This window comes from Coturnix japonica, chromosome 8 (assembly GCF_054131305.1).
Source record: "Coturnix japonica strain WE chromosome 8, WE-NBRP24, whole genome shotgun sequence".
Taxonomy (NCBI): Eukaryota; Metazoa; Chordata; class Aves; order Galliformes; family Phasianidae; genus Coturnix; species Coturnix japonica.
The window spans coordinates 18,719,992-18,745,089 of record NC_140670.1 but is presented as its reverse complement, the minus strand read 5'-3'; the positions used below and the strand labels follow the sequence as shown (position 1 = coordinate 18,745,089).

Sequence of the window (25,098 nt, the reverse complement as noted above, 5' to 3'; positions counted from 1 at the left end):
AAGCAAAATTAGAGGATGAACAAAGCTCTAATCAACTCAGAGTTGTAGAATTAAGATTCAACTTTTTAGGACTTTAATCATGCTAAATATTGTTTCAGTTATCAGAGACTCATTTTTTGGTTTTCCTTAGGCCAGTGGGCATACTGGGTACTAAGGAGAGAGGATTCAAGAGTAGCTGTTCATATTTTCTTGAAGTTTTTTCCTCTGGTGTATCTGCTATGTTAGTGTTTCCAGCTGTATCCAGAGACAGGCTCTTGATTTATGCCCGGACAAATGTGAGAAGAACATCAACTCGTATAGAGTAAGATAAGTATTTGCAGGCCCAAGGGAGAGGGGAGAGAGAGTTTTTGAGTAAATAGGAAGTTAAAAGACATGAATGAATGTTCTTAAAGCAGCAGTTTAATGTACTTGTATGTTGTTGTAGGTGGAACTGGGTGATTTTTTTCCCCACACTAATTTTTTACAAATGAGTCAGCTTTCCTCAGTTCCGTATGGGTACATTACTAATGTTATAATGTGTTAAAGTGTTCCCAAGCTGACTTAAATTTAGAAACATTGATTTCCAGGGACATCAGCATAACACCTCTCATAGTCGTTGATAGAATCCAAGAGCTTGTGTGTCTTTGTCCGTGTTTGTGTCCCTCAAATGCTTGGTGCTTGATTGTTTATTGACCTCCTTCTAAAAGTTCAGACGCATCTGCTCAAATGTGCTGAAATCGTTATTTCCTAAAGTTCTTAGTCTAGTGAAAAGGGCTTTTTGTGGAGAGAGAATAACTCTGTAAGTTTGACAATTCTGTTAATAAAAATATGTTGTCAGTAGAACTTGGTAACTGATGAGTTTGAAAACATTTGAGAGTTTTCACCAGCTTTGGCAGGCTTCCTCTTTTTGAAATGTAAATTCTTTCATTGCTGTGGCTATCAGCCAAGTGTGGGAAGAGTCCAGAAGGGTTCTCATCCCCTGGGAGGGGACTGTATAGTCTACTGTTGTTATTTTAAGTTATTAATGATGCTTGTTAGAAGCTGTTAGTGCACTCTTAACCTCGACTGAAGCATCTTTTATGTCTGAGAACTGCTTCTTGCCTGGGTGTCTTAAAGCTTTTATGTGGGTTTCTTGTGTAGGTTTTTGCTTTCTTTTACTCTTCAAAACAGAACAACCTGTATCTAAAGCAAATATCAGTCAAGCTAGTTTTGATTTTAATGGGATCTAGCTTGTAATTTAGACCAGTGGGTGGTGCTTTTAGGGTATTTGTGGTGTGGCTTTTTGAAATTACTTTAGTATACTTTTTGGGTAGGTAACTATGATATAACCCTTTGATGCTCATATATTCACAAGATAAAATTTCACAGGTTTGAATTCTAAGATGTTAAAAGTTTGTGGTTTCTGTATCGTGGGATTCATGGCAACACTTCTTATGATTGTCATCTGCTATTGCAAGAGATTGACTACAGCAGGGTAATTAGTTGGCCAGTTACATTTCTGATCACACAGATTATGAGGCACATGGGTAGGTCTTTGAAGTGCAGTTTTTCTCTTCTGCAGGCATGTTCACATACCACAAGGACTCTCACTGCCATTGGTTCAGCAGCTTTAAGTGCGATAACTATTCAGAATTCCGACTAGTTGGAGCTGTATCCTTTTGTCCTCATGACAGTGCTAAAGAAGCAGTGATTTAATTATGGGGATGAAGTAAGACATGAAGGTCTGATCAGAACTCGTTCTGACATACATACAAGTACGTTGCATCTTAAATGTATAAAAAATGACGTTTAAGCAAGTAGACTAAAGAAAAAGTAGGAAGAAAATGGTTGTTATGGGTACATCGTACTTTTTTTTTACGGTCAGTAAATAGTGGAAATAAGATTACATGCGCAACTTTATTGTGTATAAGTTGTAATTGTTTTTATGGTCTTCACTTCAGGCTTTCATTCAGTAGCTATAATTGTCCTTGGGTTCATTAATCTTTTGTTTAAGTTCCTATTGGGACATATGTGACCTTTTGCTAGTTTTGTTTTGTTTTAAACAAGGTGTTTTCCACATGAGCATGAAATTGTTCCTAGGTCTTCTGTTGTGCTAATTTATGGAGTCCTCAGACAAACATTTAATGCTGATATAGTCCTGTAACTCCACTAAGATGAGGAGGTGGGTGATGCCTCCGTTTTACTAGTAGGAAGCTGAATCATCAATGAGATTCTTCTATTTCTCTTATAATAATTTCATGTTTTTACTATGAGCTGTTAATTCGGGTAATTGTCTTTTTTTTTTTTTTATGCCTTCTTTAAATATCACAGGGGCATGGATGACTTTTTCTCATTTATCGTGACTAGTCCTTGATGGCTGTATGCAGTGACTTGCTGAGAATAGAGTACCTGCTATGAAATAAAAAATTAATGAAGTGCAGTGCATAAAACTTAAGCTATTCAGTATTAAATAACATGAGTACAGAAGGCTGTAATAGCAAACCTGGTACTAACAAACACAAGCCTAAGAGGAGGGATCTGTTTGTAGTGTATGCAGATCTTTTTAAATGAGAGTGATAGCCTACTCTTTTCCTGTCCCCACTTGACCCAAATTCTGGAATTACAGTGTGTCACCAGGTACACTTCAGTGCGCTAGCTGATTAGCTGTAGCGCCAGTGCAGGTTTGTCACTATGCTTTTAATTGTATTTCAAATAAACATTTCTATATTGACAACTCTCTGGATTATTTTTTTTTATTATTATTAAAGATGTACACATCTGTATTTCTCTTTTAGAAAGCAGAACAGAAAGCTTTTTCGTAACAGTATGTTTTAACAGTTTCTTCAGGAAATGCTTGTAGAGAATGTGATAAAGATTTTCAAGTGTTTTGGCAACATGCCTCATTTGACCATTTTAACATCAGTTAACATCAGTCCAAGAAAATTTAAATAACTTCCATTCCTTCAGTTTCCTTACTATGTTTTAAAGAGGTTACTTTAAATGTTAACTGTGATAAATATATGTGGATTTTCCCCTTAATATTTGACACGTATAGCTTATGGGCCTTGCTGTCTATAATAGCATCACCCTGGATATTCGTTTCCCACCTTGCTGTTACAAGAAACTGTTGAGTCCTCCTATTGTTCCCTGTGATCATAACACACTTGTGGGCATCTGTGACGTCACATTAGATGACCTATTTCAGATAATGCCTGTAAGTATTAAGCTTTAGAGGCTAAATTACCTGTTTAGAACCTGTTCTGTTTGTAATAAATACTTGAATTATAGACTGTTTCAGAATGACTCTTTTCTTTATCACCAACTGAGATAGTCTCTCTTTTTCTGTTGAAAATGTAACTTCTCCATGTGTTTTGTTTTTGTGCATTTTTCTACATACATTTTGAATGTGCAGCTTTTTCCAAGGTAGTTTATAAAGAGTAATTTTGGCACATGCTTGCAAAGTACGTCAGTTTGCTTTGTGGGTTTGCTAAAGAGCTTGTACTTGTATTGTAGGAATTAGCCCATGGACTGAGTGAACTTCTGTCTTATGAAGGCAACGTTGAAGAGGACTTTTATTCCACCTTTCAGGTCATTAAGTACTCGACTATAAGTGATTCTCAAACTAGTTCAGTAATTTTACCAATGTTTCTGCCGTGGAGTGGTCTACTACTGTATGATTGGATTTTGTTTGTAAGATACCTTCATGAGCATTAAAGCTTGCTTCAAGAACCAGACTAGTGCTTGGGGTGGGTAGAGTCTGTCTTCATTATGGGGCTTTAACCTGTTATTCCTTGACAGTGTAAGCGGAACTAAGCATTGACTACCAGGCACCCCTACCCAACTACTGGTACCATTACAGCTCTACGTTTGTTCTAACATTGACTTTGCAGTCAGTGATCTGCTTTGGTGGAGTTAATCTGGCTGCAAAATAATCTCTTTTCTGTCTAACTCAAGTTCTAGACAGAGCTTACTCCTGTCAATTTCTATGCTTTTTCCAGGAAATCTCTCATAGCCTATACTTGCTTGTTCAATAGTTTTGCCAGACCTGTATATCTAAGAAATGGCTGTATTTCTATTCAGTCTAGAAAGGCTTTTTCAGTAATTCATTGTTTTAGGATGCATGTTATTTAGTAAAATTTCATGCCAGTTTAGGAACTTGTGTTGGACTTGTATTGACTCTTTTTGCCTTGGCTTTTAATTTCATTATTATGCAACTATGTGAGAACTTCTGTAAAGTAGCTGTTTTTGAGTTCCTAGGGAGCAACAATGGAAGAAACATCTTACTTAATTATATTTGATATTCCTAAGTTGTTCTTAGAGATGTGTTCTTTTAAACTTGGATTTTGAATCCACAGCCTGCAGTTTGGTAGGTCACTGTTTAATGGGGACAATTTTTCTACTTTGAATACAGGTTTTCTTAAGCACTTTGTTGAAAACTGTATTATTTAACTAAAAAAAAAACCAACCAACACCACAGGATTAAAATGTGTTTAAGAGAGAAAAGAAAGACATGGAGTTATGAATACAAGCTTTGTAATTTACAAGCATTTGAATGCTTAAAGTACTGAACTTCAGTTCTTTCTTTCTCCAGGTTTTTCAGGAAGAATTTGGTGTTATAAAATCTTACAACCTAAAGCCAAATGGGGATAAAATTCCTGTCACCAATCAAAATAGGAAAGGTACTTCAATACACATTAGCTACACACATTTGGCAGTATAACTTTACCAATTTTTCACTTATTATGAACATTAGTTTTGCTCAAGAAAGTATGAAAACTAAATTCTTGTAGTCCTTTCTAGTATCCATAACAATTTAATAGAATGTAAAACAAAAGACGTTCATTTTTTTAGTTCAGTGCAATTTTGAAGAGCACTGCAAATGGCTACTTAAATTATTACAATCTAACAAATTTTTTTTTCTCTTTTTTAGAATATGTACAACTTTATGTTGATTTTCTTCTTAACAAATCAATCTACAAACAATTTGCAGCTTTCTATTATGGATTTCATAGTGTCTGTGCTTCATATGCATTACTGGTAAGAATGAGAGAAAATATAACTTCTGTTTCAAATGTGTGATTATATCCTAAATTATATAACTTAGTACCTCAACTGGTACCTCAAGCTTTAGGATTCTTAAAGACTCTCAGTCAATGGGTATAGCTGAACAGGAGATTTAATTAGGCAATCTCTATTTATAAATAAAATATTTATAATATTTTCTTCATGATCTCATTGTAATCTAACTGGAAGACAAGTTGTTACAATAAACATAAGAATGAAAAGAAAGTGAAGAACAAACGGAGCATATTAAAATTTGTTATCCTTTAATTTTGTTTTGTACTATATAACATAAGATTCCTCTAATTTCAACTGAAGCATTTTTTCTACCAAAATATGTATGCATTTAACTTATTTTATTGAATAAAATTCTTTTAATTTTTCAATCATGCAAAAAAATTAATCTGATTCTAGTAGCATTGCTTCTATTTTTTAATAGAAATAAAGTATTCTGTATTTAATTTCTGGCAGCTGCTTCGTCCTGAAGAAGTAGAAATTCTTGTCTGTGGTAGTCCTGAGCTGGATATGTCTGCCTTACAGCGAAGTACCCAGTATGAGGGCTACCAGAAAACTGATGTTACTATACGGTAAGCTTAATGGCTTGTTCTTTCTAAACTTTAAAATCAGCATAGCATGGTAGGCTGTTGGAATAATCTCTTCGTGTAATCTGAAAGTGGATCATAAATTGCTGATGTTTGAAAAAGCTTATTTCCAAATAAGGCAAACACTGTTAAATTACTGTTTTTAGACACAACAAAACAGAGTCTGTATAAATAGGAAGAAAGCCTTAATGATATACTGTGTTGCTAGAATGAACATTTAAGATTATGTAATTAGTTGGAAATGAAGATATGAGGTTTCTTTGTGTTGTTTTTTGTTTTTGTTTTTTTAAAGAAAGTTAAAATCACTGAAAGTGAAATCTGAGTCTTTAATTTTGTTATCCAGTCTTACAAAAATGTTCTCATTAAATTTCATTTTTCATCAATTCTACTTAATATGAAACAGTTTTATTTATTTCTTTAATAGGATAGATTTGGGCATAATTTGCAAATATGTGATTTTAAAATTCATGAAACATGGTGCTTTTCAAGTACTTGGGAATTTTTTTAACCTTGAATATTAGCGTAATACTAATATGTATTAGTAACGTATATATGTAATACATTAAATAATTTCTAATTAGTGTTAATTCGTCATATACTTTCTGTTATATCCTAATACATCTTTGTCAGGATATTACACCATAACCATTTTCTTCTCCTGCCCCTGAACACAGATACTTCTGGGATGTTGTACTTGGATTTTCTCTTGACCTTCAAAAAAAGTTACTGCACTTTGCTACAGGAAGTGACAGAGTTCCTGTGGGTGGTATGGCTGATTTGAATTTCAAGATTTCAAAGAGTGAAACATCCACTAATTGGTAAGTAGTCTTCTGTTGTTGGTGGGTTTTTTCCATTGTTTGCTTTTTGATTATATTCTGTGAGACCTTATTGTTTTTGAATGCCTTCTTAAAGAAGTGCAAACTAATGCACAAGGTTCATTAATTTATCTTCAAAATGTTATTAAATGTATTGATTGCATAAATCTATTATGTTAAATTCCATTTTTTAGTCAGTGTTTACATTTGAGACCTGAAATTTAAAGAAATGGTTTAATTATTCCTAAGTGACAACGTTCAGATCTCAACTTCCAGAAGACACTTACAACTTAGAATGCTGCAGTCCAATACCAGAGCTTGTGAACTGTTCTTTTTCCAGGCCTTCACTCAGCTCCTCAGTGTTCTTCCCAGAAACATATGTCCATGAGGATATGTTATACCAGACAAAACTTTCTGATTTCTGTCCTCAGAGTAACTGTGGTTCATCTAGATCTTTTTGTGCGCACTCCATGTCTGAGCTTCCTCCCTCATGTGGAGAATTCTGATTATACTTGGATTTTGTATAGAGAAAGACTAATTTTGAAGTCATGTGGCTACTTGACTTTGAAAAACCCAGATCCATATGTTTACAACTTAAAAGAGACAGAGAAAGAAAGCTGGAGAGGAAGAGGCAGGCAAATTTCATCCAAGTACCCGAGGTGCATATGAGTAGTGCTATTTGTGATGTTTCTTTTACACAGTTTCTTATTTAAATATTGTTTAAATAAAAATACATTGGCAGATGACAGTGCCCTGCTTCTGTTGTATTATTAAACAAGAGATTGGTTTTCTTTCTGTTTTAGGTTGCCTGTGGCCCATACCTGTTTCAACCAGCTCTGTCTCCCTCCTTACAAGAACAAGAAAGAGTTGAAGCAAAAGTTGATCATCGGAATTTCAAATGCAGAAGGGTTTGGCCTAGAATAAAGCAAAATACTTCAAAAACAGCATTGTTATGTAGCACTCACTCTCCTCTAATTGTGCCTTGAAGCTTTTTGTTGTCTTGGTACTGTGCAAGTCTTATCCAACATACATATTTTTTAATTCAGTATTAAGTGTGTGGTTCTTTCCTTAACGGCAATACATTCACTGCTTGCTTTGTTACAGAAAGTAATTTTCTTTATACTGAAAACTAGCCTATTCAGTAAAAGAAATCTGATGAAGAAAATTTCTAAGTTGTATGTTGTTTTCCTTTTTTTCTCAATAGCACTTTATCTTCAATTGTAATTACATCATATGTATCCATCTGGGAAATAGTATACAGAATATTTCTTCATTAGCTAGTCCCAGTGATGGTATGTTTTCCATTAACATAAATAGTAGAAAGTATTCAACTTACAGCATGTAGCCATATTTTTCCAACAGCAAATAGGAATTTTAGTCTTTATAAAATGTATGCAGTTTTAATATTCTGGTTTCCTTCTCAGTTAAACAGGCTGTGTAAGAAGCATGTAAATAACTGCCTGTGAACAAATAAGTTTTGATAGTGCCATTTTCTGCTAAAAAATATTTTTTATTAATAAGAGGTTTTAAATGTTCTATATTTGGCTTTTTCAAATCAACCACATTGACTGTACAGAGAATGTCAAAAGGTACTGTATTCACCATGAGGGAATCAAGGCCAAGCTACAGGTACTAAGCAACTTCTCCATTTCATTCTTTGAAACTGATGACAACTAATCATATCTACTCTAATGTCATGGTAAGCAAAGACAGATATTTAATGTAAACTCCTCATAAGTTGAAATATTTCAGGCAAATAATGAAATCTACAACATGCGGAAAACTGATATGTAGTCTACAGGCTAATCATTTTGTCAGGAACTTTTATGAAAATATTAAGTAAGCAAAGTGAATACAATAATAGAAGAATGTTGAAGATCTCTTTAGCCTGAAGTCCAGCATTTAAAGACAGTGCTCTGTGGTTTTCACTTCACAGCTACATGAAAACAGTTCTAGGTGCGAGCGTTCTGAACTAGTAAATTAGGAGCTGGAGAAGTTACTGGTTCTAAAATGCAGGTGTAATTGTAAAGTCTAGGTTTTATTTGTTGCATTGAAAGAATTTATCAGCATGCAGTATAGAAACCTTTATGATATCAATAGCTACTGTGTGTTCTATGGTTCTTTCTTTCATTTGAACGAGGCCCAGATCTTTCAAAATATTTAGGCATCCAATTTGTCAGTCTTCCCATTTGACTTTTGCTGGGAGCTGGATGCTTAAATAGCTTGTCATGTCTGTGCTCAGTTATTTATTTGTAGTAAGAGGACGTTTTTCTTCTACAGCCAACAGTTTCACGTGGTCAACAAATTAATCTCCCTAATTTGTAGTTTCAGAGCTGTAGTGCGGTTTCTTCAGCAGCTAAGTGTGAACTTTATTTTATTCTCTTTCCTAGAGAAGTTGCTGATGATTTTTACAGTTTTACTGAAGGAGAGAGAAATTGTAGAGGTTCTTACGATATTTGGCACTGTTGGTTATGCTTTACTCAAAATTGATATTAAAATTTCTATTGACTTCAGCTCGGGACAAAGCTATGTTAGCGCAGAGCAATTTAAAAGCAGCACTTCAAACTCATGCATTTTACATTGTTGCTCTTGAAAGGAGATTTAAAATATATTTGAATTTACAGTATTTCACATGAAGAAACAGATGAAACGCTCACTGCTGCAAACACCCCCTCCCTTTCCCTTCTTTACAGAACTGGGCTTATGGAATGTCGGCTTGTGAATAAATATCTATACAGTTTATCTGAAAACATGGCAAATTAGCCAAAGTATTTTTTTATGGCTGAAGCCCACTTTTAATAACTATTTATCTATTGCTGTTAAAATAAAAGCTTTATTTTATTTTCACTGAATTGCACTTTGCCTTGGGTTTAGTTTTATTTATTAATGCTTTTTTGATTTTACTGTGTAATATTACCTCAGAATTCTAAAAAAGCTATTGTATTTGCATTGGTTTTTAGATAAGATGGTCATTCAATAACATTTTATATATTTACTGATGTTGATAAATAGTACCTTTTTGTATTTGTTAAATGAAAGCATTGCACTGTATTTATGAAACAAACCTCTGATCATGATAGAACTTTTCCTCCCTGTTTTTTTCGTTCTGTTGCCTTGACTGTAATACAGCAACTTTTTTTTTTTAATCCTCCATCATTGTTTTCTAACATACAAAAGAAATCTGGTTTGTACAAACTTGTTCATTCTTAAGTATCTATTTTTATGTATTAAAATTGTTCAGTCATTAAATCAAATATTTCAATTCCTGGTCTTATTAGTTTGATTTCAGATTTTAGAATGTATCATAATGGGATTGAAAGCATGATCTACAGCTCTGCTTTTTTCTTTTTATCTTTCTTCAGGAACGTTTAAATTAGGAAGGACAGGGAGCAAGGACAGCCTGCTTTCCCATCTCCACAGGTCCCCATCATGAACTGACATGACCAGATTTAAGCTTTCTGCTCGTCTCCTTTGAGTTACCTACAGATGGCAGTAAAGAGGAGGATCAAAATCACTTAATGAGATGCCATACTTTCCCCTTAACTAAAATTAGACACTTTAGATAAGAAATATAAATATTCTTAAGAAAATCATTTTTGAAAATGTAACTTTTCTTTATATACATTTGTCACTAGTCTTTCCAGATTAACAAAATCAGCAGATACAAATTAGTAAATGAAAATGGAGGAGAGAAATAAACTGCTAATATCCCAGGCTGGTTCTTGAAAGTACCTTCTCCTTCCATGAAACTCTCTAATGTGCATTGGGACAGATAAGAGACTTTCACAGCGGGAACAGATAGCCTCAGGGCTGATGTTTAGAAAGAGCTTATAAAGCTTAGCTTGCTTTGTCTTATTCCAAATGGATGTCAGATGGATAGTGCTGCAGCTTAGAACCATAATGGTATATTTCCTTTTTGTGGTGGTGTGATTGTTTTTTCCTGCTTTTTTTTTTTTGGCCAAAAATAATGAGGTTCTTTCTCAGTATTTGTCATTGGTGATGATACTGGCTGACGTGCTTCAAAAACAAATCCTGTATTGTTGTTTCTCATAGATGTATTTAATATTATTTCAGAATCCTCCCCTAAAAAAAGATCTCAGAGCTCCTTTAGAGGTCACTTTCATGTCATAAGGAGCAATAATGTAAGAGTATTTGTTCTTCCTGCTGAAGCACCCATATCCCTTCCAAGATACCTTATTGAGAGGAAAAAGAAATTAATTTTCCATTCTAGTTTGATTTTTTTCCTTCAGAATCAGTGTTAGTGTATATGCTGAAATTCTTTCTACTTCTAAAGTTTCATAGCAATCAGAACAATAATAATCACTTGGACTCCTGCAGATGCTTCACTTGTGTGTGTTAAAAATGTTTGAATTCATATTCAGGTGCATTTTGTTGTTAAATTAATGAGGGAAAAATATGCCCTTGGAGATGTGCGTGTTTCAAATTTTTAATTAAATTCTTATTAGGATCTTTAAGCCCCAGTGGCTTTATTTAAAACATCACAAGGGAACAGGAACAGCGAAGGGCTATTATAGTGTGATTTTATTTTTATTTTTTTTTTCCTGGAGTGGTTGCATTCATAACTGTACAGTAGATACTTGGTTCAAAAGTAATTTGTTCTACAAACTACATTTGAGGGCTGTTCTGAAAATAATGCCTGCTAGTTTATTATGTTGGCCCATGATGTCAGAGGTGGATGTTGGTGGTGTGGCAGTAGAAATGTGAACCTTCCTGAATCTGTTCCATTTCATGTTGGCATGTGATGGGTGGCAGCAGAGGGGCAGTTCGACAGAACAGCAGATGGCATAGAAGCATGTGTGAGACAAAGATGTGTTGCTGAATTCTTCCATGCAGAAAAAATGGCACTCATTGATGCTTACTGAATATGGAGCTTGAACAGTGGATGTGATCACAGTGAGGCAGTGGGTGGTATGTTTTAGAGGTGATGATAGAGACAGTGGGTCACCTCTGTTGGTGCTGAAGTTCATGAGCACAGCACGCAACTCTGGTTCATCACTGGCAAAAATGCAGAGCTAGTGGTGGTGACTATGTTGAAAAAGAGCCTTTTGTCACTGAGAATTTGCTCTATCAAATGGCATATCAAATGGTCTTTGTATCTATCAACTGTAGCTTCTGTAGGAAAAAAAAAAAAAAAAGAGGCATTACTTTTGGAACAGCCTGCATAGGACGGAACTCTGAGGTCAATGAACACGAGGAGATTGTGTCTCTGAAGAGATAGTGGAGTGGTTGTTCGGTAATTCTGGAAGAGTGGGATAAGTTCATACAAGACAGGACTGATTACGGTAGGTAAATGCTACCTCTGCAAGTTAGAGTATATTACGTAAGAAGGCAAGCACAGCCTCAGACTTCTCTACAATTCTCACAAGAAGAAACAGAAATAGTTGGGAGAAGCCAGTTATCTTCCAATTTTAAATGAGCAGTGACCTTCTTTCTTAACTGATCTGTATTTCTATCAGGCCATCATAAAAATAAGAGTACATCTCACCTTTGTGCTTTTCCAATAAGCTGTTTAGCATGTTAAATTTCAGACAGGTTAGTTTATCTCTTAATGCTGCCAGGATTTTTTCCTAGAAAGTCATTTCACACATTTTGAGGCTCATTTCTTTGTAGCCATTTACTGGCTTTTAGAGAATTTCTGAGAATTTCTACGGCTGCTCTATTAAGAATAGAGAGGAAGGTGGCTGGGAGGAAAAACAAAACAAAGGTAATTTTGAAATAAATAATAAAGTAAAAGCCAGAAGAGGGAGGGAGGACTTTTCCATGTGCACAAATGCATCACACTTTACAGAACTGTCTGCTTACACTGACATCAATACAGTGTTCTGCCTCACTGTTCCTTCAGAACTCTAACTTGTGTGGTAATTGTTTTGCAGTGAAAGAAAAGCTTTTCCAAGCATTGGAAGCATTTGATATTCATGCAAACTGAAGCTTTTAAGGTAATAATTTCAGTTTAGGCATGTTACTTATGAACAACCTAATTGCATTTTGGTTTGGGTGGTTTTGTTTCAGGACTCAGAATCTATTCAGTAGCGTATCTCTGTGTATTGATTTGAATGCATTAAGCTGCTGTCTCAAAATGAGCATTCTAGAAGGTGAAAATTCTGCTTAGAGTAGCGTGTGCTACTGGAGATTACTGTAAATCTATGGAAAGGATTCCATGTTAATCATTACTTTGCTCCAGTAGTTGCCAGGTGGGGGCTGCAAATTCCCAGGGTATTATGATAAAGCTGTGTTTGAATTTCTGAGAGCCTGTTTGCATTTGTTCTATTGATCATCTCATAACCCATGCTCACTTGATTCCCATTGGCAATGGCTTTCATATGCCTACAGAGTTTTAAAAGGTATTTCTTACACTGAAATATTCAATATCCATAAATTCATCTCAAGCACAGGACCAAAATTGGAATAAAATGAGTTTAGAAGACAAGGTTTTATTTTCCTGTGCTGTTTTTAAAAGTTAATTATCATCCCATGATCAAAGCTGTTGGGCAGCATCAGCTCACCTATGCTTAAAGCAGTGTATCATCATCCTCATTCCATGGATTTGTCTTTGGCATTGCCAGTAACCAAATATAAAGGGTGCAGTAGGAGTAATGTTTTAAATTAAGCTGATATTACTGGATTTTTCTGAGATTTGCTTGATTTTTTCCTCCACCATGCACTAACTTTATCTGGGGGTTCATTTCATTTGTATCAGATTGCAAGGCATGCACTTCATATACACTGTGTTTGTGAATCTGACAGTGTAATTGCTTGTGTCATTTTTCATATCATACTTCTTTCAAAAGAAGAAATTAACTTAATAGTTTTCTCTTCCCCATCCGAGGCACCAACTCATGCATCAGATCTATTTCTTACAGTGCAAAGGTATTTTTAATTTATCCTTGCTCTTCTCTCAATTTATTTGTTGCTGACTTTATAAGCAGAGGTCATTAATTATATGCCATAAGCACAGATGTTATACATAATCATGCGTTCAGCAGAAATTTTCCTACTTGTAGGTGTACTGTGAAGAAGAAATTACTACTTCAATACAGCAGAACCAATCCCTGGCTAATTCCTCCTGTCATCACTTACAGCAGCAAACCATGTTCTTTTCACACTGCTGCTGCCATCACTGTCTTCAAGATCTGCTGTCTTTCATAATACAGCAGAGATGCAATCGTACAATGATAAAGAAATTGAAGCTTTCACTTTGAAGTTCCCTATTCACAGAATCAGTCCCTTTGGGCTATTTGTGATGTATTTTTGTTTTTTTTTTGTTTTTTTTTTTCTGGAACTCTGGTTTCACTTGGTCCTTTTTTATCACACAGAGTAATTTAACAGACTTTTTAGAACAGAGTTGTCACTTGTGTACATGAGTTATGTGGCTGTTCTTTTGTAAGTCCTTATCCTCACTACCTATAGTGTCAATTCTCTATTTGCAGTACATCTTCATAATTCAGAGTGATTCTCATATTAATGAGGAACACACAGTCTTGTAAATGTCTTTGCCTGGTTTTGGGAGGTTGGGTTTTTTTTTGTTTTTTTGGTTTTTTTTTTTAATCGTTTTTTATGTTTTGCCAAATAAGAATAGTTCAAGGAAGTGTCAAAGGAGTGAGTAGGGGCACTGTTCTTCACCTCTTATTTCTGAGACCTTTGAGAAGAATTCTTGTGGGGTAACTCTCTGAGTTCCAGACCAGTCATTAAGTCATTATTTAACTCATCATTCCACTTTCTTGTGACTAACTTGAATTACTTGCAGATGTTTTGCTTGTTTTCCTATTCATCTTTTCATATCCCATGCTTACATATCATCTTCTGGTGATGGGTTTCACATGCTTTTGGATTTTCAGAATCCAGATTGAAATGGAAGAGCTGAATTTCATTATGAGAAAGAAAGCTTGGCTTGTTTGAACTACATGGAATCCCACCCACTAACATTTGACAACATTTAGAAAGCTGAAGTGTTAACAGTATGCCTCAAGTCTGTCTAAAATGATTGTTTGTTTGTTTGTTTTTTTATCTGGGGCTGAGTTCAGTGCAGCTTGGTGTTTGTTCAGCCATGGCACAGCCTACTGCCATACCAGACACTACCAAGGCTGCCACGGGAGCTGGCACTGTGCTCAGCAGCACCATGCCAGGGATGAACTGAGCTGGCTGCCTGTCCAAAGAGGCTGCAACTATTTGCTTGTGCTTTTTAAGTGCTTCTTAGCTTTTTGCTCTGGAATTACTGGTACTTACATCAGACAATACAAAATATACCAGCTGCAGTGGTCTGAATATGGTGCCTCTGTATTCTGTGCTTGATTTCCTGTCCTTGCTTAATAAGGTTTGCCAGAAATTGGTAAGTGGAGGTGAACAATAAGCATAAAATGTACGTTTATTACCAAACTTATAGTGATAGTTGGTCAACTGTGAGTCATTTTTATCGCTCCTATTATCTTCCTTTTTTAGGTTTCACTTGCTTATGATCTTTATTGTATGAACGTATTGCTATCCTACAAATGCTGTCTTAGAGCTTTTTATCAGTAGTAGCTAGCAGAGATTTTTTTCCCATAGCTTATCAAACCTAGAAGTAGCGCTATAAAACTATCAGAGAAGTATTACTTAAATCAGAGCTTCATTACAATTATTGAATATTACTTGAACAAAGCATATAAATGAAGATCTCTCGTATTGTTGTATGCTGATACGTGCTGGGTATTGTATAGAATGTCCATTCTACTCACTGAAGAACAGGCTTTCTTTCCTCCATCTGCTGCTTTTTCAAATCGGTGGCTTGTGAAGAAAGAGACAGAAAACAGAAATATATGTTGGCAACTTGAATACAACAACAAAAAAAGTTGATTTCATTTGTATTTTGTTTGGTTTGTTTGTTTTTGTTTGCTTGGGTTTTTTTGGTGGAGTTTCTGTGTGTATGCTGGGTTTATTTGTGTTGGTTGGTATGTTTGTTGGTCATGTTCCCAAGCACAGAATGGCTTTGGTTGAAGCAAACTAGAAAACAAGAACTAAAGGACAATGTTGTAGTTTGTTACCATTCCTTACCTTCAGTATTAGATGCAGCCAGCAGCAGCTATTTAGTTTTAGCAAATGTCTGTTTTTTTCTGCAAGATATATGGATGTACATCAGAAAATGTATTTGATAAAGAGATTATCCATACATTTTATCTGCAGTGTTTTGTATACTTAAAGCTATTCAAAACTATGTCAGTTCTTCCTGATACCTTCGGAATCTACCAGAGATTGTTAGGATGTGTTATGAAGTTACTGATAGAATTGAATGGTTAATATCAGTTAATATCCTTTCACAGAATGATTTGCGAAGAGGAGAGAGTGGTGCTGTGCCTGTCCATTCAACACTCAAGTGGCTGTGGCATTTGCTGGTGATGGGGGAACTGGCATTCAAGTTTCCTGAGGGCAGAACTTGAACTTGGATTGCCTGTCGACCACAAGCTCCTAAATCCAGGGTTTGCAATGGACAGAGAGAGGAATCCTGGGCCTCTCACACTGAAGGTAAGAGAAATGTGAAGCAAAGCCAGCTCGGATCTCTCACTGTTGTGAATGGTGTTTGAGGTCTAGCTTTTAGTTGCTGTGGGTTGTGTTCAAATGGAACACAAGCTTTCTTTCTGCTTCAGAGTGAATCAGAGCCTTCTCTTCCCTCATCTCAAGAAAATAAAGCAATGTATGCTGCACTTTTAGCTGGATTTTATCTCTGTCTTTGTGTTATAAAAATTGTCTAATTGGCTAAACCAAAATACTTACCGTGCTCAGTGGTCCTGCCTGAAGCCTTCTCCTTTGCTTGGAAGAGGTGTAACCTAAGCAGAGGGCAGGAGGAGGCTGGAAATGGGAAATCGTTATGCAAATTGTGATAACTCTAATAACTAAAGTACTGTCATTCTTCATGTCTCGGTGTGAAATCCTGCTGAGCAATGTGCAAAAATAAGAAAAACAATGAGCCAGGAAGATACTGCTGGCAGAAAATACAGGGAATGCTATAAAAGTCATCATGGTAAATTGTTCCAGATATTACCTAGCACCAATTTACTTTTTATTACTGGACTCAGAAAATGACGTGTTCTTTGTAATGTCAATGTAATATTCTTCCAGCTGTGTTTAGCTGCTTATATAGTAACCTAAACCCCAGACAAGGCCTTGTCTGACCTCTGTACCATTAAAGTAATGATTTTCTCCAGGCAAACTACCTTTTCTCTGGGAAGGTCAGGGGCCGACCCACAATCTGGACAGCCCCTAGGTAGAACAAGATGAGAACTTTCAGTATCCCAGACACTATTGCCTTTCCCATCAGGTGTGGAATTTATTTCTTGATGCCCAGTTTATTTGTGAACATCTTGAGTGAGAACAAGAGACTTTATTGCCAATAGTTTACTGCCTCTTTTTGGTATTTCAATCAGCATCCCATCCATAGCAATTTTGTGTGAAGAAACGCAATTTAAGGCACTTGAAAATTTCTGCTTCTATAACATACGGAGAGATTTATAAATGTAATTTTTTTAGTGGGTGTTTGCAGAAGCTGCACAAACCAGTTGATGCTTATGAATGTTTTCTGGGCCATTTCTTCTGAAAACTCGTTCTGGCTTGCTTCTAATTACAGAAGGAAGCACAGTTCTCTTTGGTATGTATTTATTGCTTGTTGGGAGAAAAACCTTTGTCCTTCAAGTGCTAGAGGAGGGCATGCCTATGGAATTCTGGAATTATTTTCATCACAAGAACAGAGAATTTTCTTGAAATCATGTACAGTATGAAAGCCAAACTGAATTTCCTGACTCGTGGTTCGCTGTTCTAATTATTAGCTGCTTTTCTCATGCATATAAATGTAATAGAGGCGGCTTTGAAAAGTACTGGGTTAGAAAGAAAGAAAAAACATTTGGAGTCTCTGTGAAATGTAGTATTTTTAACATGCTTTCTTAGCTGAAAGTAACCCATTTTGATTATAAAGCAGCTCTGCAGAGATAGATGTTGAGAACGCTGTGTTGCCTGCATTTTGAAACATAGAGTCCTTTATAAAGCCAAAGAGAAACTGCCATTCATTGCAGCAGCTTCTGGATGAGTCCCATATTTGCCAACTTGTAAAAATGCTGTCAATATAGAATTTAAGTTTTGACTGAAGAAATTTCATTTTGACAACTCAATTGGCAAAGTCTTTAATACAACTGTCTGTGCACTTGCTAATTTACAAAATGTGTTCCCCAAACTCAACAATTTGATCATTCGTTACTTATTGATGAAAATCCTAACTTTCTGTATACGACTGTAGTCTGAATGATGAGGTGTCTTCAAGGCTGTAATTCCCAGTATTATTCCCTGTATCAAACTTGAATGTTTTGCAAGCGTTATATCCAAAGCTGGGAGCATGCCAGAAACACAAGAGGCAATTTTCTCTGAATATTCCTAAACTGTCTTGTTAGTAAGTTACTTCTTACAATACCCTTAAAGCAAAAGTACCAAGTTTTAATTGAGGAGCTATTTGTTTTCAGATGCCAGAAGATAAACAGTGTTCTGTGGGATCTTCCCCTTGCCTTTAAGTACTATTAGTATTGTGATTCTTTTTTCAAGGGACCTCTTGTTCTTTAATGAAATGATTTTGTAAACAGAAGTAAAATAGGTGGAAATGCTCTTGTAACTCTCCAGTCTAAGGGTAGAGATTATAGCTTCAGGTACATGGTGGCTCTGTGGAGAAAAATCACGATAATAGGAACAGCAACAACAACAACAACAACAACAAAAACTATAAGTAACTGTATGTCCATTTCCCCTGGTATTTTTACAGCATGTATTTATTTAATCTGTGCTATTCATTAATAATTGATTGTCCCATTAGATCGCTGCTATAGTTCTATGTTTGGAATCAATTGTGCCTGATCACTCACTTTCTGATTCCACTAATTCCTGGTGAGATTCTCCCTGAGCTGAGTTTGTCCATTTCTAACACCTTCCATCACTGTCTTCTGTGTAATCATTCTGAGGATGAGGCTACTGCAGGTTCTAGAAACCTACCCTGGAGGCAACAACATGCATAGGAATAACATCTTCCAGAAGTGTTGACTGCCTCTGGGTCTTTAAAGGTGTTTTTGTTTTTTTTTTATCAGACAGACTTAATAAAGTAAGTCAGTGTCCTCTACAGTTTCTGCAAGTATGTGTTTGCACTGGGATCTGGAATCTGCACTGGATCATCATCATTTTGTGAATGCTTCTAAAATTAAAAAAAGACTTTTCCACTCTGGGGTGGTTGGTTGGTTTGGATTCTTTTGGTATTTGTTCTAGAATAGTTGCTTTGTTGTCCACTGATCACTTAGTTACTTCCCCTGGTTCTATTTATTTCTTTTATATAGGAGAGAAGGTGTTTGTCTGTTGTCTAGACTTATTGAAGAACGTTGATGCTGTCCAAGCCAAGAAGTGGTGTCCTTTGGTTGATGTGTACTTCATTTGGGAAGCTTGCTCAGGTCACATACATTGTCAGCACCAGTTAACATGATTCACAGCACTAGCAGCTATTTAAACAAGCAGAGCCATCCTCTCTCCTTAAGGCACCCGTTCACACTAGAATAATCAAGAATAGTCATAGGTAAGTTCTATGTTTTTATCTTCACTTCAGTGTCCCATGCCTTATATTTTAGATTCCTTCAGCACTGTTGAATGTTTTTCTATTATCTAAGACCGAATCAGCACCTAATTGTTTCACCTCTGAACTGTACAGTTCATGAATTTTTGAAGCGTTGTAGAAATTCTGCTTAACTCTGAGATTTGTGTATTACAAACACTGAACTGCTGATAAAACTTCCCCAAAGTGCACTTGTACCCCTGACACCCCACATACAGGTGGATTTATGCCCATGCACAGGTGGTCAGGTCCATCACAGGAGCTTTCTCCCAGCAGATGGCCATGCCTCCAGTCACTGCCCCACGAGTTGCTCCTTTGGCAGCTCTGCCACATTTCTCAGCACCTTCCCTTCATTCTCTGACCAGGCGGGTGCTGGCTCATGCTCTGGGTGGGATTGGCAGCTGGAGGAAGAACCTCCTGTGCTGGGCATGTCAGCCTGTACTTGGGGCTGGATGACCCTAGAGTGATGGGCCAGAGCTGCTTGGCAGTCACAGAGTGTGCTGCAGGCAAGCCGGAGGGCTATTTTGGACTTAACTTGAACACATTTCCAGGGATAATATTCCCACTGTCATGGCTTATTGCATAAGTTTATCTTAATGGCTTGTGAGGCAGCTTGGAAAATGAATGTGAAGCAAGCCAGTTTTCAGGTTCTTCTTTCTTAAAATATCTAGCTCTGTGAGTTTAGACTTGTGTTAGGCTTGACTGGCAGTGACAGCCCTGAGATTACCATGATTAAAGCACACTTCTCCAAGGCCACTCAGCAGCATTCACATCTTGCAGACACTGAGCTTTGTAATCCCACAGAATCATGGAGGTTTGAAAAGACCACTAAGATCATCAGATCCAAGCATCAAGTATAAGCCAAAGAGGAAGAGAAAGGCAGACAATGTGAAACAGCCTTTTCTCTGTCTGTTCCCAAGTCCTGCGTCATTCCTGGTTCTGCAGCACCCCAAGTGATGACAGGACTCAGCAGAATAAAAAAGCCACGTCATCTGTCAGGTGCTGAGGGAAACAACAGATGTAAAAATTCACCAACTGGAAATAGCCCATCTTCCACATCAGCAGCAGCACATGGTAAGTGCCTGCTCATCCCTCATTTGCTGCTTTATGGATGACGAGTGATGAGTCAGCCCCTTGAGCTGAGGCAGCATTTCATGCAGACTGTAAGGTCTCAGGTAGAGCATTAAGTGTGCAAGATTTCATCAGCAAGGTCTGTCCTATTTTCCTAAGGCCACCCATTGCATCAGGCTTGCTAATCCAGCTGGTCTGACAGCTGTTTGCTTGATGCTGAATTTCTGTTTACTTAGACCTTTTCTAAGCTCCACAAATGTCCTTTATAGCCCAGGCAGGGATCTAATCTCTCTCCTACTTTTTCAGGCTTTCTTCAGGATCAGTGTTAGAAAAATCACATCGTGAGGTAATGAAAATCCATCTTTCTGACATCTGCTCCCATCTGCTCTGGGGGAAAATAAGTTCATGCAGAGACTAAATTCAGAACTGACACATGTGTGATAAGTCAGGATTAAATTATTTGCAAAATGATACCCCACTTCAGATTGAGGATTTGATACCCTTTGCTGTTCTGGGTGAGGAGTGCCCACAGGCTGCTGCCAAGTCCTTCTTTCCAGCAACCACTTGCTGGATGCAGGCATGTCAACTAATGCTGCTAAGGCATCTTACTTAAAACTGACCTAACAGGCCCCTGGTATTTTGGCAGTGACAACTGGTTGTCTCTAATGCTTCCACTAGCAGCTAGCATCTACAGGAACAGAAATACAAATCTGGATTGGAATTTAAGTCCTTTCCCACTATGAGTAAAAAAGCACATTTGTGGGTGCTTTAACAGCCTGACGTTGTATATTCATGCCATATGGAGCTGTTTTGTATCCTTTAAGATTTAAGACATTATTAATAGGCATACATATAAAGACACAAAATTGCATTTGCCACCTTGCAATACTTCACTAAAAAGGGTGAACTAAAACATTCAGTTATAATGAGAACACTGAATTCTGTTGAAGGTGAGCTCTCTCTCATTTGAATATGAAACTCCTAATTTGCAGAAGGCAACAATTTTCCTGATAATGCTTATGTAGGATCCAAATGCTTTCTTAAGCTTTCTGCAGAATTCTATAGCAGGAATATATATGTTCAGATGAAAAGCAGAACTGAAATTCTTAGGGAAAATAATCCATAGACTTTTAGCTATAATTTCTTTGGTGTTTAATTTCTGTTGAATTCTGCAGCCGTGCACAGCCCTGAGGGTGTGGGCAGCAGAGTTCCTGAGACGTGCCTTTGCACAGGGCTCCATGGCTCCTCTCCACTTCCTTCTGTGTTTGGCACCAACAGTTAATTCCCTGAGCTACATCACTTGCTTGTGGCGTTCCTTCTGTAACACCACAAACTGATTTTTACAGTTCTGCTTTGAAAGCTGATAGCTTTGCCCTGAGAATAATGGTATGTTGTCATTTTTTCCCTCAAATGATGCCTGCCTGCAACAAGACCAGAAGTTATCAATCCTAAAGTAAATCAGGCCATCTCTTCAGGGCTTCGGTTTCCCAGTACGAGGCAGTGGGAGCTGTGCAAGGTTTTGGCACAAGCTCTGAACACTGGAGGGCCCCAGCGAGAAGAGAGCTATTGGTTATGGAGTGGTTGGGTAACCCCGCTAGAATTTACCTTCCTTAGAAACCTTACTTCTGTCTGTAGATTACAATTGCTATTAGGAAGCATATTTATCTGAAAGGAATGACAGTACTTTGAGCTAAATTAACGGAATTCTGGATTTAGAGCAAATACAGCTGAGCTTTCAGCTAGAGTGAAAGTGTTTCAGTGCCAGAATAAAAACACTCTTGTTTTCCTTCAGCATTTCTTTGCCTGCACACACGTAACTGCCAACTTCTGCTGGCTGCATTCACATACTTCTTACAAATACAGATAGAATTCAGTCAGTGATAATAGACTCTTTATATGGTTGTTGCACGTTTCTCTCCATCTATAGCTCAGTTTACTCCCAACAATTTTCCCTCTTGACAATTGTCACTGAACGTTGCTTTTTTTCTCCTGGGCTAGGACTATCAGAAGCTCAGTGTTTATATTGTCTTTGTCCAGGTCAACAGAGGGAAAGGGAAACAGTCATGGAAAAAGTGGAACAAAGCCAGGTAAGAAAGCATGAGGGAATAGTAGCATAATGTGAGCAGTGCTAGTGGCTGTCACCAGCAGATTCTGCTGGCAGTAATTGGCTCAGTTACTTTCCCCTGACCATATCAGTGTAGTCCCTGCCCAGAATGAATGCAAGCCATGATAAGGTTAAGAAAGATGTATACATGTATCTGCCATTTGTTGGAATTTCTATTTTAACAGATCTAAAGACTACAGAGATTTCCAAAATTAGAATGTGAGCGATTAACTGGTATGATATGCTTTTAATCTTCAAATCTTTTTGACCTGTCTTAGTTACTCTAGAAAAAAAATGTGTTGTTACTTTCCTTTTTCAGGTATATTTCAGATTATTATTATTATGTAAGCTGAATTCCACTGAAAACCTGGACGCGTTCCTGTAGCTCACAATCATTTTCTAAATTCAAGAGAAATTAGTCAGGAAGAGAAAGAAAATAATTTACTGGCCAAAGAAAATAACTAAAATTCTCTGGATTGAGATAACTTCCTTTTGTGGTAAGCTCTACCTTGCCCTGTTTTATTTTGGAGGGTAGAACAAGCAAGTACTTTGTGTGTGTAGTGGGAAAGTGATGTCAATATCTCTATTGTTTTTTGTTGTGGTGGTTTTCTGCTGTAAACCAGATTTATCTCAGGAGATTAATTTGTTTCTCCATAGGAAACATTTGAGGAGAGTTAATAGCATGATGTCCTGAATCTGTAATAGCCAGTATTATAATACTGGAAGTTTCGTAACCAGCTTCAAAGTTCGTTATTCCTGTCAGATCAAGGTGTTGATGTGCCAGGAGTGTTGCTGTCATTTTTACTAATTTGCCTTCTGTCTACTGCTAATTTCTTACTGCAGTAGCCCTTCTTTCTCTTCAGTAACCTCAATAATAGCCAACCTTACAGCTGGTAAGAGGCAGTCAAGTTTGCATTGTATGACATCCCACTGCTATAGCGCTGGCACTACTGCCAGGATCATTAGCAACACCATAACACCCTGTTCATAATCATGGGATCAGAATTCCCTAAGCAGAGCTTAACAGAGCTGAAAAATGATGCTGGCTGAGGTAGGAGAGGGCAGGCGGGGTTGGGAGTGTCTGGGGGAAAGGTCTTGAAACTGCATCAGCAGAGGATGGCTAAAACCAGGGAAGGCTCTGGCTCTGGGTGCAGCCCCTGCTCAGCTGAGCTCAATAGGATTTTCTCCACTTGCAATGTGCTCTGGCTTTCTGTGCTTTCCAGAGCCTGGTTGGCTAGGGGAAAGGGAGGAGAGAGACAACAGCTTTGACAACCAGAAGTGATGTGTATGCAGGTTGACTTGGGTTTCTCCACCTACTGAAAAACCCCAGAACTCAATGTAGTTGGACACTGAGCTCTGGGGTGGGCAGGAGCTGAGATAAGAAGGCTGCCCAGCGTACAGGTCATCCAGTCAAAAGGAGGATGATTCCCTCACAGTTTGAAGGTTTTTTCCCCATGGCTGTTTCTGCATCTGCCCAAAATGCCCTGAGCCATTGCTCCTTTCCTGTGGATTATACCTGTAACAGCATCAGGCTTCCTCAGGGAAAGAGAAAAAGTGAAAAGGAGCCACAGCAAGAGTACAGACAGCAAATATCAGCCAAAGGAGTGACGTTTTGACACCACAGGTATGGCACATCCTGGCTGGCTTTTCTGTGACTGAAACAGCTGAATGTGTGTCCCAGCACTGTCCTTCCCTTTCCCTCAGACATATCCATTTATCTCACATCAAAGCATGCAAAATAGCTGATCTAGATAACATAAGCCTCATCAGCTTGTTATCTTTTCAACATGGTAAATTAATTCCAAAGCAGCATTATACCAGATGAGGATTTTGGCCTCTTAAATAAAAGTACCTCATACGGTCTTCTTATTAATAGAATCATAGAATCGTTTGAATTAAAAGGGACCTTTTAAAGATCATCTAGTCCAACTCCCCTGCAATGAACAGGGACACCTGCAGCTCAATCACGTTGCTCACAGCCCTATCCATTCTGACCTTGAATGACCTTATTGATCTTTCTCTTCTCCTGGCTGAACAGTCCCAGCTCTCCCAGCCTGTCCTCGTAGGGGAGGTGTTCCATCTCTTGGATCATTTTTGTGGCCCTCCTCTGGATGTGCTCCAACAGGTCCATGTCTCTCCTGTACTAACCCTGCTGACCACACTTTTTTCATTGCAGCCAAGAGTACGGTTGGCTTTTTGGGCTGTGAGGGCACACTGCTGACTCATGTCCAGCTCTCCATCTGCCGGTACCCCCAGGAACTTTTCAACAGGGTTGTGCTCTATCCTTATATCCTTCTGCTTGTACTGATAATAGAGATTTCAATGACCCAGGTGGAAGACCTTGCACTTGAATTTGTTGAACCTTGCGAGGTTCACCTGGTTCCACTGCTCAGCCTGTCTAGGTCTCTCTGAATGGCATCCTGTCCCTTGGGTGTGTTGACTGCACCACACAGCTTGGTTTTGTCTGCAAACTTGCTGAGGGTGCACTGTATCCCACTGTCCATGTCATTGATGAATGTGTTAAAGAGCACCAGTCTTAGCACTGATCCCTGAGCACTTACTACTCATCACTGGTCTCCGTCTGGACACTGAGCCATTTGACCACCACCCTCTGGTTACAGTCCAGTTTCTCATCCATTGAACAGTCCATCCATCTTCCCATCTTTCATCTGTATCTTCCCAATTTGAAGAGAATGATATTATGGGGGACTGTCAAAGGTCTTACTGAAGACCAGATAGAAAACAGCAGTGGCTCTTCCCATGTCCACAGTTTTACCATAATGAAAAGCAGCAAGATTGTTCAGGCAAGATCTGCCCTTCATGAACCCATGCTGGTCACCCCATATCACCTCTCTTTCTCTTGTA

General features: G+C 37.6%; 1 protein-coding gene across 11 annotated transcripts in view; it reads left to right on the top strand.

Moving 5' to 3' along the window:
• Positions 1 to 9,698, top strand: part of HECTD2 (HECT domain E3 ubiquitin protein ligase 2) — a 44,231-nt gene extending 34,533 nt beyond the window's left edge. For 10 of the 11 annotated variants that reach the window (XM_015866884.2, XM_015866881.3, XM_015866885.3 and 7 more), the window contains 8 exons: positions 1,541 to 1,629; positions 3,014 to 3,172; positions 3,472 to 3,546; positions 4,550 to 4,637; positions 4,889 to 4,995; positions 5,491 to 5,606; positions 6,296 to 6,439; positions 7,240 to 9,698. In XM_015866884.2, the coding sequence (XP_015722370.1) occupies positions 1,541 to 1,629; positions 3,014 to 3,172; positions 3,472 to 3,546; positions 4,550 to 4,637; positions 4,889 to 4,995; positions 5,491 to 5,606; positions 6,296 to 6,439; positions 7,240 to 7,360 (899 nt within the window). In that variant the 3' untranslated portion in view covers positions 7,361 to 9,698. The remainder of the gene's footprint in view (positions 1 to 1,540; positions 1,630 to 3,013; positions 3,173 to 3,471; positions 3,547 to 4,549; positions 4,638 to 4,888; positions 4,996 to 5,490; positions 5,607 to 6,295; positions 6,440 to 7,239) is intronic. The other variant, XR_014948875.1, reaches the window with a different exon arrangement.
• Positions 9,699 to 25,098: the final 15,400 nt, after the last annotated feature.